At 42.8% G+C, this 14191-nt stretch overlaps 1 protein-coding gene across 4 annotated transcripts in view; it reads left to right on the forward strand.

Moving 5' to 3' along the window:
* Positions 1-14191, forward strand: part of MAST2 (microtubule associated serine/threonine kinase 2) — a 213424-nt gene that overhangs the window by 178896 nt on the left and 20337 nt on the right. For all 4 annotated transcript variants that reach the window (XM_034651722.1, XM_034651745.1, XM_034651731.1 and 1 more), the window contains 3 exons: positions 606-684; positions 2884-3038; positions 4834-4909. In XM_034651722.1, the coding sequence (XP_034507613.1) occupies positions 606-684; positions 2884-3038; positions 4834-4909 (310 nt within the window). The remainder of the gene's footprint in view (positions 1-605; positions 685-2883; positions 3039-4833; positions 4910-14191) is intronic.

Consider the following 14191-nt stretch of genomic DNA (forward strand, 5'->3'; position numbering starts at 1 on the left):
TTCTTCATGAGGTTACTGCCACTCTTTACAAACATTCTCAAAGACTGGTTTTATGGGTCCTAACGGATCTTAGGTAACCTTGGACTTTTGGCCAATGATTGATTCATACTCGGACCCAGATGGTGGTCCACTTCTTCCTCGTCAATTCAGTGGCCTGGGAAAGACAAAGGGCCTTCAAAAAAAGGAATAGCTGCATTTCAGTGGCAGTTCTGTCCTTGCAGTGATGCCTTTAGCTGGAGTCCTCTGTCATTGCTTCTCTAAAAGTGAATACGTTGCATAAATAAATAAATAAATGTGAATACATTGAGAGTATGAAGACTTTTATTTCAAAACCACAGTCTTGTATAACAGATGTTCTTATTCAAAGTCACAGACTCCTTTTTAGTTAGAGATGTTTGTCTTTGCAGTGGAAAACACACGACCGTAGGCCTCATATAGGAGAGAGACGTGAAAGCGTGTACTAGACAAAGCAGTACTGTCTCGAGACAAGCAAGAGCCTACCAGTGAACAAGCTGCCCAAAACAGTGCTGATGGAAAGACAGGCAGGTCCAGGGATCAGGGTGAGGTCCTGTAGAAACTGCCCTAATATTCTTAATCTTACATAGGACTGATGGACGGCGCTGGTCTTTGGCCTCTTTGCCTTCTTCAGGCTATGGAACCAACACTCCTAGCTCTACTGTCTCAGTAAGTAGCCAAATCTATGGCTTTGCCTCCTTTACCCCGAGGAAATGCTTCCTTGCAGATTATTGCTGCCTATCCCTATGGTGTTGCAACGTGGTTCTCAATTTTTTCTCCAAAGCCAAACTCAGAGAGGTTGTTTGGAGAGGAGGCTGAGTGGGGCGGTGGTGACCCTTAACAGCCATAGCCAGATATAAACATTAAACACCTTTGGAAGGAACTAATCAGCATGCTCTCTGAGCATCAGGTTTTCCAAGTAGAGTCAGAGGAGGGCTTGACGATGGACTTTTGCTTTGCCAGACAATCCTAAACATGGTTCCCCTCCTTCCTCACCTTACTTCTAGACCTGCAACCAAGAGCAGATAACCCCTCCCATGTCCCAAAGGCCTGGTGGGCCCTCTTTCTTCTCTTTCACCTTTTTCTTTAAAAAAAAAAAAGGGAAGGATGATCGTTATTTGATATTCAGGTTTGATGTGTATCAGCAAAAAAGCTGGGCCTGTCTCTAAAACTTCTAGTTATGTTTTTTAAGAGAAGGTTTTAGCCTAAAACACAACAGATGTCCTAATTGTTGCTATGCACAATTGACCGTAAAATGAGTCTTCATCATTGAGCAAGTTTTAATTGAAGCCAAAATGACAAGGCTGGCAAACTCTTTCTGTAAAGAGCCAAACAATAAGTCTGTAGGCTTTGCAGGCTGGGTCGGGCAGCCAGGTGGACTATTCCCCGTATCCTCCACCCTTCTTCAAGTCTTCCCAGGGCAGCTTGTTGACATTTGTGACCCCCAAGCAGGTAGGAGTGTTATTTCCTCCCTTGGCCTAGATATAACTCATAAATAATCCAAAGATCTCATTGGTCTTTTAGCGGCAGTTAAGCTTCAGATCTTTCGCTGGTAAATACCGCTTTCCCTATAATCCTTGACCCAGACAGGTGACTTTTTAGACCTAAGGCAAGAGTCATATATATATACGTATATGATATATACCTGTTCAATAAATTTTAATAGACTCAACCCATGGCTGCTGCTTATTTTATTGGGATACTTTAAAATACCAATTTTACTTCCTGTCAGTGGCAATTAGGTGAAGATACTTTTTACAGCTTCTATGCAAACCATTTCCCAAAATGTGGCCAAGACAGAGCCCTGTGAAGACCTCCCCCGAGCTGTTTACAGCATCACATATTATAGCATTCCATGACAGAGGCCTGTACTGTTTGCCCAAAAAAAAAAAAAAAAAAAATTTTTAATTTCTCACTTGGTATTGAGACTTACTTGTGGCAAGAGAGTTTTCTTAGTATGGTGCTGCAGTTTGACTCTTAAATGGATTCGGGTATTTAAACCCCAGATTCTTCATCAGTTGATGAACAGAAACAGCCAAAGATGTTTGACCTGCCTGCTGTCTTAGCCAGTCTTGTCAGGAAAGTGGGGCCCTCCCTGATTCTGGTGCAGTACCGGGCTGTCACCGCGGTCGCTGCCTCCGTGGGATGCCTGCAGGAGCACAGCTTGCTCCCTCACAGGGTCTGTTGTGGTTGGGTGCAGGCTCTTGTCTGGAATCTCAGTCACTGGGCCATGTTTGCAGTTCTTAGTCATTTTCAGGTCAGATCTAATCTTTGGGTTCCAGATCTGAAAGTAATTTTCTTCCCTGACAGATTTTTCTTGCCTACTCGTGTCCCTACAGTCTGGTCACAGCCTTCCTAGCCTCAGCCATGCCAGTTGTCATTTGGGTAACAGCTGAGAGGAAACATTACCGAGTTCTCCCACATTGCGGAAGGGAAAACTTACAGGGACTCATTTGTAGGCTGCGTATACCTGGGAAAATTCCTTAAGCCAGGAAGCATGATTTATTAATTACTTGCCATTCCAAATAGCCTAAAGCTTCACTGAGGGCAAAACATCCATGCAAAAGAATCTGCCTTTTGCCACCAAAAGAGGTTCTCTCGGTAGCTATGGAGCTCCCACACCTTGTGAGTGCCTGGGTCCAACTGCCTGCCAGACTCACGAAGGCTCCTAGTATCTTGGCTTCCTCAGGCCTGAAGGCTCAGAAAGAGTAGAGAGGGGAATCGTGCACAATGGAGACTAAAAGGTGCACGGCAAAGAAGGCCTGCTTTGGGTTACCTTTGGGTTTACATTGACTGGGAAGTCTTCTCTGTGTCTGGACCGCCCTTCGACATGTCTGTAATGCTGATTGTTAATGTTTTTCCCTCTAGTCATCATGTTCCTCACAGGAAAAGCTGCACCAGTTGCCCTTCCAGCCCACAGCCGATGAGCTGCACTTTTTGACGAAGCATTTCAGCACAGAGAGCGTACCAGATGAGGAGGGACGGCAGTCCCCAGCCATGCGGCCCCGCTCTCGCAGCCTCAGGTGAGGGCTGCTGTCTGCCCACTACTCCAGGACCTGTGGAGCTCAGCTTGTATGGCTTTGTATGCCATACAGTCTCTGTGGCAACTACTTCGCTCTGCTGTTGTGGTGTGAAAGCAACCACAGATACTCTGTAAACTTTATTTACAAAGACAGGCAGCGGGCCAGATTTGGTCTGTGGGCCCTAGGTTGCCGACCCTGGGCTCAGTTCAAATGAGCCAAGGCCAGTGACGCCGAAGCATACCTGATGATGCTGTCAAGTGGTCCCTCTCTTTTCCCTTTGAAGGTAGCTAGCAGTGGAAATATACTTTAAACTCCATTTACTAAAAGGAGAGTAATAGTATCATCCATTCTGATAATTACCTGGCTGCAGAACCCACAGGCCCAGGGTCTACAAACTAAGCCAGCTAACAGGTGCTGCTGAGACTCTTGTGGCTGACCTGGGGAAGAAGCCCATTTCAGAAGCAGAATGAAAGGCCGTCTGAATCTCACTCATTTCCCTGAATCACCTGGGCTCATCAAACCAAATAAACCTCAGCAACCGATTTATCTGTGAATTCCTTTGATTAATTAGCTCTTTTCTTTGGCATTAGCTGGTAAAATTATGCCAAAATTCCAGATTAAGGAAGAGGGTGGAAATAAAAATGGGCACGGCTTTTATGACTGAGGTCAGTTTTCCAGAGCCCCCGGGAAATAATTAATTGGCTAATGTGGTTGGGGTGGGAGCAGGGCCTTCCACGCAGAATTCCCTCAGGTAATGTTGCTACTCTGAGTATCAGGGAGTAAGCTGAGCCAGACCACAAAGACTGGTTCAAGTTCAGAGACTGATGAAGATGATCACTGGGACTGTGGTGCAAAGGATCAAAAACACAAGCTTTTGTGGATTGTGGATCCCAGTGCCTTTCTCTGTCTCACTCAGAGGAATACCAGAGTCTTGGTGCTCTCCACAATCCATAGGGTAAAGGGTTCATTTTAGGCCACTTGAGACTGAGAGGAATATAGTATATCAGGGAAATCCCTGCTGTATTACTCTTAAAATACTTGGTAGTATATATTGATCCAGCAAGCAGACCGTGGCCCACTCCAGGGAGGAAAGGGAGAGAACAACTCTGAACCTAGTTCAGCGAGAGTCATATGTCAGGAGCAGCAAACTGGGAGGACTCAAATGTCCATTCATTTATGTGGCTCAAGCTTTGAAATCCTTTAAGAAGATGTAACTGCACATGGGCCAAAGAGGAAGATTTAGATGACCCAGGCTAATAACTCACTGCAGGCTGGATTGGCCTCATTTATCCCCCAGGTCAGAGCCCAAGTTGTCCTCATTGGCTGCAGCTTGTTTGGAAAAGGATACAGGTATACATGGTCTTGCTTTGGTTTTTCTGGTGGTGGTTTGAGTTGACTCGATTCCTGGAACATGCTGGGGTATACTCAGAACCCCACTGGCCAAAGCAAAGAAGACCCAGAGAGTCCTGTTCCAGGGGACGTCATCCTAGGAAAGCCACCAGTAGACTCAGGAGTAGTTTTCTCCTTTCTAGGCCTTTTCAGGCCCTGGCAGAGGTCTTTGTGAAAGCCAGGCTTCTTACAGGAATGTAGCCTAGCTCCAGATGGCACCATTTTGAGCTAAACAAGGTATGCTGGGAGCTTCAGGGAAAAGGAAGATTCTAGAACTCAGCACTCATTAAGGTGGATGTGTGTGGGTGCTGCAGACAGTGGGAGGACAGGGACTCTGGGAATGGTCATCTTTCTTCTTGAGAGTTCCATGACACTACAGTAACACACTTGTTTCTTTTTTATTTAGTCCTGGACGGTCCCCGGTTTCCTTTGACAGTGAAATAATAATGATGAATCATGTATACAAAGAAAGATTCCCCAAGGTAAGGATCCTGAGGATGGCTGCCCCTGTGGGAGGACTGGGGGTGAGGGGATGGAGTGCTCTCACCAGAGGTAATAAAGAAGAGCAGGAAGGCACCCAGGACGAGGAGACAGGCGCAAGCTGCCAGACTGCTGGGGAGGAGACAGGCAGCAGAGGACTGCGAGTTTGGGGCTTGTATTTGCAGGGCCTCTATTTCTCTACTCCCTGGAGAGGTATCTAGAGGCAGGTGTTAGAAAGGCGTTCCCCATATGTTATGGGGAAGGAAAAAACGAGGACCTTGTTTCTAATCATGCACATCAGGGCCACAAGTCACGGTCCCTGCAGAATGGGATTGACTATCGGAAACATGTTCGTTCTATGCAGATTTCTTAAGCAGTGCCCCATCACCAGGCCCAGAATGTGCACAGAGAGGTGTGCTGGACTGGCAGGAGGCTGGCCGGAGGGAGCAGGAAGGTGGGAGACAGAGTTTTCAAGCAGGAAAATGCTGTGGAAGGAAGGCAGATTACTCTCCAGAGACAGTTGAGAAGTAGTCTTCGCAGCTCTGTGCTTTGGCTAGAAACCATCGTGTGTGTGGAACCTAGGGGCTTGTTTTCCATTTGCATTTCTTTCTGAACACGGCATGCCTATACACTCTGACCTCACCTTCTCATGACAGGCCCCATTCCTGCAGAACATAGCCAGCTCTGTCAGAACCAGAGCATTGACACAGGTTCCCTGTCCATGACAACAAGGAGCACAGAGCCCTCAAGCCTCCTGTGCTCATCCTCTATCCAGAGTTCCCTGGGTCTACCTATTCCTCTGAGTTTAGGGGCTGCAGTGTGAGGTGGTTCCCTGCTGTTCTGAGAGTGTCCTTTTTCTAGACTCCGGTATAGCCTCCTGGACACACATGGGTGGCTTAGGGAAATGGTATAAAGCCCTGTGCTTTCCCTCTTGACATACACAGTGAAGCATAGCAGTAAGGAAGGACACACATTCTGGAACCAGACTAAATGGGTTCAAATCTGCTTCCACCATTTACTAGTTATATGACTCTGGACAGATTGTTTAACTTCTCTGAGCTTCATTTGCCTCATCTGTCACTGGGGATAATAAGAGTATTTATCTCATAAGGAATTTGTGAAGATTAACGAGCATTAAACTTTTCTATGTGTTCAGGACACAGTAAGCACTCAGTGTGAGCTGTTACTTCTCTGCTGCCCTGGGCCCTATGGTCTATGTTTTCTAGCCATGGAGCAGGCTTTAGAGAGTTAGAGTGAGGAAGCAGGGCACAGTGGACTGCTAGGGAATCGTGTTATTATGCTTGATCCTTTATAAGGAAGTTTAGGAGTGGGGGGTGGAGTTAAGATGACTGAGGAGTAAGGGACCCTAAGTTTGTCTGGTCCCCCGAATACATCTAGATAGTTTCAAGTCATTCACCTATGAAATTAGAGATCTGAGAAAAGAAATCCTGCAACTATGCAAGTAGAAAAGTGACCACTTTTTGGAAGGTCGGAGGTGCGGAGACTTGAATCCAGGGTGAGATGTAAGGATATGGAGGAAGGAAGGGAGCCTGCTTAAGGAGGCTACTGCAAGGTACTAGAGGCAGCAGAGCGCAAAATCAGAACTTTCAGAAGTCTGCTACGGTGGGGGACGTCCCTGGCTCCAAGGTGCTAAGGTGGCAAAGTGGGGGGGAATCCCAGGATCCACAGCATGGTCTCAGGATCCCCGGGGTCACAAGAAGAATGGTGGTCCCTGAGTGTGGCAGAGTTCCCAGGCACAAGAGTGGGGAAAACGGCTAAAACAGCAAGTCTAGGTGCCGGCTTTCTGCTCTGTGTTGCCATAAACTGTGAACCACTGTGTAGTCATGGAACCACCTTCCTGGTAGGGGTCCAGCAAAAGGCAGAAGTGAGGTGAGACCCCCCCCTCCCTCCCCTGGGAGAAAGAGCACCAGTCCATGTTGCAGGTGTCCATAAAATTTGGAGTTTTGAGGGTGCTTGGGTGGCTCAGTTGGTTAAGGGTCTGCCTTCAGCTCAGGTCATGATTGCAGGGTCCTGGGATCAAGCCCCGCATCAGGCTCTGCTCAGTGGGGAGCCTGCTTCTCCTCTCCCTCTGTGTGCTCACTCTCTCTCTCTCTCAAATAAGTAAATCTTAAAAAAAAAAAAATTGGAGTTTTGAAACTCACTCATGTGCCTGGGATAAAAACACTCAGGTACAGGCCAGGTGAACACAGAGTTCTGAGGGAAACCAGAGAGACAAGAGTGATTGACTGCTTTTCTGTGAGGGCTCACCGAAGTATGTGTGTGTGTCGGGGGGGGCATGAACTTTCAGCTCTGGGGCGAAAGATCAGGGTGCCACCATTTTTATCCCTCCCATCAGTGCTGAAAGCCTTCAGGGAGCAAAACAGCACCGCATAGTAGAATCTGGAGCTGCTTACACCAAGGCCTGCCTCCCTGTGCACTGAAGGTAAATTTCCACTAGGGCAAGTGCACCTGAGAATTAGTGCAACAGGCTCCTCCCCCAGGAGAGCAGCTCAAACATCCGGCTTGCATCAAGTTTACTGATAAAAGAGGGCTACAAAACTTCAGCTCTTGGGGAAAACAGTATATAGTATTCATTGTTTTAATTATTTTTTTTTAATTCTTTAGTCTTTCAGTATTTTTTTCAGGTTTTTTCTTATTTTTTCAATTCTTTTTAAATTTTTATTTTTATATATACATTATATTTGTTTTGTGTTTCATTGTATGATATATATATATAACACATATATATATGCTATAATATATAAATATTATATATATTTATATAATGTATATATTTTTCCTTCTTTCTTATTTTGGGATCTAGTTTCTTGTAACAAGCAGACCAAAACACACCCAGGATTTAGTTTTGTTTTGTTTCTTGTTTGTTTTCTTCTTGTTTGTTTTTGTTTTTGTTCTGGTTTGTTTTGGGTTTTTTTTCTCTTGTTGTTATTTTTTTTTTCTCTTTATTCTTTTCTGGAAAAAATGGCGAGACGGAGAAATTCACCCCAAAAGAAAGTACAGGAGGTGGTACTCATTGCCAGGAATTTAATCAATACAGATATAAGTAAGATGTCTGAACTAGAATTTAAAACAACGATAATGAAGATACTAGCTGGTCTTGAAAAAAGCATAGAAGACACTAGAGAATCCCTTACTGGAGAAATAAAAGAACTAAAATATAGTCAGGCTGAAATTAAAAATGCTATTACCAAGATGCAGTCCCAAACGGAGGCTATAAAAATGAGACTGAATGAGGCAGAAGAGCAAGTCAATGAGAATGAAGATAAGATGAAGGAAAATGAGGAAGCTGAAAAGAAGAGAGAACGAAAACTACTGGATCATGAAGGGAAACTTAGAGAATTCAGCAATTCCATGAAGTGAAATAATATCCAGATAATAGGGGTCCCAGAAGATGAGGAGTGGGAGAGAGGGGCAGAAGGTCTATTTGAACAAATTATAGCTGAGAATGTCCCTACTCTGGGGAAGAAAACAGGCATTCAAGTTCAGGAGGCACAGAGAAACACCCTCCCCCCCAAATCAGTAAAAGTAGGTCAGCACCTCAACATAATAGTGAAGTTTGTAAATTTCGAAAATGAAGAGAAAATCCTGAAAGCAGCTCGGGACAAGAGGTCCTTAACCTATAAGGGTAGACACATAAGGCTGGCAGCAGACCTGCCCACAGAGACCTGGCAGGCCAGAAAGGACTGTCATGATATTATCTTCAACGTGCTAAGTGGGAAAAATATGCAGCTGAGAATACTTTATCCAGTGAGGCTGTCATTCAGAATAGGAGACATAAAGAGTTTCCAGGACAAACAAAAACTAAAGGAATTTGTAAACACTAAACCAGCGCTGCAAGAAATATTAAAGGGGATCCTTTGAGCAGAGAGAGAGCACAAAAGTAACTAAGACCAGAAAGGAATAGAGACAATCTACAGGAACATTGACTTTACAGGTAATACAGCAGCACTAAATTCATATCTTTCAGTAATTACTCTGAATGTAAATGGACTAAACACTCTGATCAAAAGACATAGGATATCAGAATGGATTAAAAAAACAAGATCCACTGATATGCTGCTTACAAGAGACTCATTTTAGACCCAAAGATACCTCCAGATTGAAAGTGAGAGGTTGGAGAACCATTTATCATGCCAATGGACCTCAAAAGAAAGCCGGAGTAGCCATCCTTATATCAGACAAACTAGATTTTAAACCAAAGACTGTAATAAGAGATGGAGAAGGACACTAAATCATAATAAAGGGTCTCTCCAACAAGAAGATCTAACAATTGTAAATCTTTATGCCCTTAACTTGGGAGCAGCCAAATATATAAACCAATTAATAACAAAATTAAAGAAACTACTTGCTAATAATACAATAATAGTAGGAGATTTTAACACCCCACTCACAGCAATGGGGAGATCATCTAAGCAGAAGACCAACAAGGAAACAAGGGCTTTGAATGACACACTGGACCAGATGGACTTCATAGATATATTCAGAGCATTTCATCCTAAAGCAGCAGAATACACGTTCTTCTCAAGTGTACATGGAACATTCTCCAGAATAGATCACATATGGGTCACAAATGAAGTCTCAACCGGTACAAAAAGATTGAGATTATACCATGCATATTTTTAGACTACAGTGCTTTATTTTTTTTTTAAGATTTTATTTATATATGTGACAGACAGCCAGGGAGAGAGGGAACACAGCAGGAGAGTGGGAGAGGAAGAAGCAGGCTCCCAGCAGAGGAGCCCGATGTGGGACTCGATCCTGGAATGCTGGGATCACGCCCTGAGCTGAAGGCAGACGCTTAACGACCGCGCCACCCAGGCGCCCTAGACTACAGTGCTTTAAAACTTGAAGTCAACCACAAGAAAAAATTTGGAAGGACCACAAATACGTGGAGATTAAAGAGCATCCTATTAAAGAATGAATGGGTCAACCAGGAAATTAAAGAAGAATTTTTTTAAAATACATGGAAGCAAATGAAAATGAAAACACGACAGTTCTGAACCTTTGGGATGCAGCAAAGGTGGTCCTAAGAGGAGAGTATAGCCATACAGGCCTTCCTCACGAAGCAAGAAAAGTCTCAAACACACAACCTAAGCTTACACCTAAAGGACTTGGAGAAAGAACTGCAAATAAAGTCTAATCCAGAAGGAGAAGAGACATAATAAAGATTAGAACAGAAATCAATGATATAGAGTAAAAAAAAAACAAACCAAAAAACAGTAGGACAGATCAACTAAACTAGGAGCTGTTTCTTTGAAAGAATTAATAAAATCAATAAACCCCTGGCCAGAATTACCAAAAAAGAAAAGAGAAAGGACCCAAATAAATCAAATCATGAATGAAAGAGGAGAGATCACAACGAACACCAAAAAAATACAATTATAAGACGATATTATGTATGCCAACAAGTTAGGCAATCTGTAAGAGATGGATCCATTCATAGAAACATATAAACTACCAAAATTGAACCAGGAAGAAGTAGAAAACCTGAACAAACCCATAACCAGCAAAGAAATTGAATCAGTAATCAAAAATCTCCCAACAAACAAGAGTCCAGGTCTAGATAACCTTCCAGTGGAACTTTACCAAACATTTAAAGAAGAATAATACCTATTCTTCTGAAACTGTTCCAAAAAATTGAAATGGAAGGGAAACTTACAAACTCCTTCTGTGAGGCCAGCATTACTTTGATCCCAAAACCAGACAAAGACCCTACCAAAAAGGAGAATTACAGACCAATATTCCTGGTGAATGTGGATGTAAAAATTCTCACCAAGATACTAGCTAATAGGATCCAGCAGTACGTTAGAAGAATTATTCACCACAAACAAGTGGGATTTATTCCTGGGCTGTAAGGGTGGTTCAACAATCACAAATCAGTGTGATACATTACATAAATAAAAGAAAGGACAAGAACCATATGATCCTCTCAGTAGATGCAGAAAAGCATTTGACAAGATACAGCATCCTTTCTTGATAAAAACTCTCTGTCACATAGGGATAGAGGGAACATACCTCAATATCAGAAGAGCCATATACAGAAAACCCACAGCAAATATCACCTCAAGGGGGAAAAACTGAGAGCTTTCCCCCTAAGACAGGTCAGGAACATGACTGGGATGTCCACTCTCACTACTGTTTTTCAACATAGTACTGGAAGTCCCAGCCTTGGCAGTCAGCAGAAAGAAAAAATAAGGCATCCGTATCAGTAAAGAAGAAGTCAAACTTTCACTCTTTGCAGACAACATGATAATCTCTTTAGAAAACCCAAAAGACTCCACAGAAAATTGCTAGAACTGATACAGGAATTCAGCAAAGTCACAGGATATAAAATCAGTGCACAGAGGTCAGTTGCATTTCTATACACTAATAATGAAGCAGAAGAAAGAGAAATCAAGGAATCGATCCCATTTACAATTTCACCAAAAACTGTAAGATACCTAGGAATAAACCTAACCAAAGAAGCAAAAGGATCTGTACTCTGAAAACTATAGAACACCAATGAAAGAAATTGAGGAAGATATAAAGAAATGGAAAAATGTTCCGTGCTCGTGGATTGGAAGAAGAAATACTGTGAAAATGTCTGTGCTACCTGAAGGAATCTACACATTCAGTGCAATCCCTACCAAAATACCATCAGCATTTTTCACAGAGCTGGAACAATCCTAAAATTTGTATGGAACCAGAAAAGACCCCGATTAGCCAAAGTAATTTTGAAAAAGAAAACCAAAGCTGGAGGCATCGTAATTCTGGACTTCAGGCTGTATTACAAAGCTGTAATCATCAAGACACTATGGTAGTGGCACAAAAACAGACACATAGATCAATGAAACAGAGAGAACCCAGAAGTGGACCTCAACTCTGTGGTCAACTAATCCTCAACAAAGCAGGAAAGAATATCCAATGGAAAAGAGACAGTCTCTTCAATAAATGGTGTTGGGAAAATTGGACAGCTACATGCAGAAGAATGAAACTGGACCATTTCCTTATACATACACAAAAACAGACTAAAAATGGATGAAAGACCTGTAAATCTGAGACAGGAATCCATCAAAATCCTATAGGAGAACCAAGGCAGCAACCTCTTTGACCTCGGCCGCAGTAACTTCTTGCTAGACATGTCTCCAAAGGCAAGAGAAACAGGTAAAAATGAACTATTGGGACTTTATCAAGATAAAATCTTTTGTACAGCAAGAGAAACAGTCAATAAAACTAAAGGCAACCTATGTAATGGGAGAAGATATTTGCAAATGTCGTATCAGATATAGGGCTAGTATCCAAAATCTATAAAAGACTTCTTAAAGTCAACACTCAAAAAATCCAGTCAAGAAATAGGCAGAAGACATGAACAGACATTTCTGTCAAGAAGACATCCAAATGGCCGACACATGAAAAAAATGCTCCGCATCACTAGCCATCAGGGAAATACAAATCAAAACTGCAGTGAGATACCACCTCACACCAGTCAGAATGGCTAAAATTAACAAGTCAGGAAATGACAGATGTTGGCAAGGATGCGGAGGAAGGGGAACCCTCTTGCGCTGTTGGTAGGAATGCAAACTGGTGCAGCCACTCTGGAGAACAGTAGGAGGCTCCTCAAAAAGTTATAAATAGAACTACCTTATGACCCAGCAATTGCACTACTAGGTATTTATCCAAAGGATACAAACATAGCGATTAGAAGGGGCACATGCACCCCAATGTTTATAGCAGCAGTGTCCACAATAGCCAAACTATGGAAAGTGCCCAGATGTCCATCGACAGATGAATAAAGATGTCATATTTATATACAATGGAATATTACTCAGCCATCAAGGAGAATGAAATCTTGCCACTTGCAGTGACGTGGATGGAACCAGGGGGTATTATGCTAAATGCAATAAGTCAGTCAGAGAAAGACAAATACCATATGATTTTACTCATGTGGAATTTAAGAAACAAAACAGATAAACAGAGGTGAAGGGAAGGAAAAATAAGATGAAAATAGAGAGGGAGGCAAACCATAAGAGACGCTGAACTGTGGGAAACAAACTGAGGGTTGCTGAAGGGGAGGTTGGTGGGGGGGATGGGGTAAGCGGGTGATGGGCATTAAGGAGGGCATGTGATGTGATGAGCACTGGGTGTTATATGCAACTGATGAATCACTAAATTCTACCTCTGAAACTAATAATACACTACATGTTAACTAAATTGAATTTAAATGAAAAAAAATTTTTTTAAGATTTTATTTTTTTATTTATTTGAAGAGATAGAGACAGCCAGTGAGAGAGGGAACACAAGCAGGGGGAGTGGGAGAGGAAGAAGCGGGCTCCTAGCGGAGGAGCCCAATGTGGGACTCGATCCCATAACGCCGGGATCACGCCCTGAGCTGAAGGCAGATGCCCAACGACTGCGCCACCCAGGTGCCCCTAAATGAAGAATTTTTTTTTAAAAAAGTTTAGGAGTGTGTAGTGTTTAAAATGCACCTCACGTTTCCTCCTCCTCCTTGTATGTGTTAGGTATTGTGTTGTCATTCTAGCGTTGCGTGTGTCTGTATGTGTGTCTCCGTCAATGTAAAGATGCACTGTTAGACAAAATACGTTATGATTCCTTCCCTTCCACTCCCTTTTCCCTCCCCCTGCCTCTTTCTCTCCCCACACACCACATACCTGTGTGCACATATAGTTAGATATGTGTTTATACACGCGGTTCTAGGTAGTTTCACATAAGCACTTTCACTACATAACTGGCCGCTAGGCATTTTTGGTGTAAAAACTAAGGTCCCCCAAAATAAATGAAGGACATTCATTTAAAAGGGCATAATGAAGCAAAAACAAAAAAAACAAAAAACGAATAACGAAATTAAAAGGCTATTGCAAAATACAAAATATTTTAATAAATTCAAAATGTAGAGTGTAGATTCATGGCAATACAGCACAAATAACTGATTTTATTTTGTTGATTGTACCTAAGCACTTGTCCTCAAAGTCTTTTGGTCATAGCATTAGATATGTTGGTTTTGCTTGTTGGTTCATCTTCTTGCTTGGCATCGCACTGTTTCTTTTTTCACCAAAATTCCATCCTTCATTAAGAGAAGTATCAGTTTCTACATATGAGGGTATGTATTTTTTTTTTTTTTAAGATTGATTGATTTGAAAGAGAGCGAGCATGAGCAGGAAGGGCAGAGGGAGAAAGAGAGAGAATCCCAAGCAGACTCCAAGCCAAGCGCAGAGCCCGATGTGAGCCCAATATCACGACCTGAGCCAAAACCAAGAGTCGGACAC

This window comes from Ailuropoda melanoleuca, chromosome 2, assembly GCF_002007445.2.
Source record: "Ailuropoda melanoleuca isolate Jingjing chromosome 2, ASM200744v2, whole genome shotgun sequence".
Classification (NCBI taxonomy): domain Eukaryota; kingdom Metazoa; phylum Chordata; class Mammalia; order Carnivora; family Ursidae; genus Ailuropoda; species Ailuropoda melanoleuca.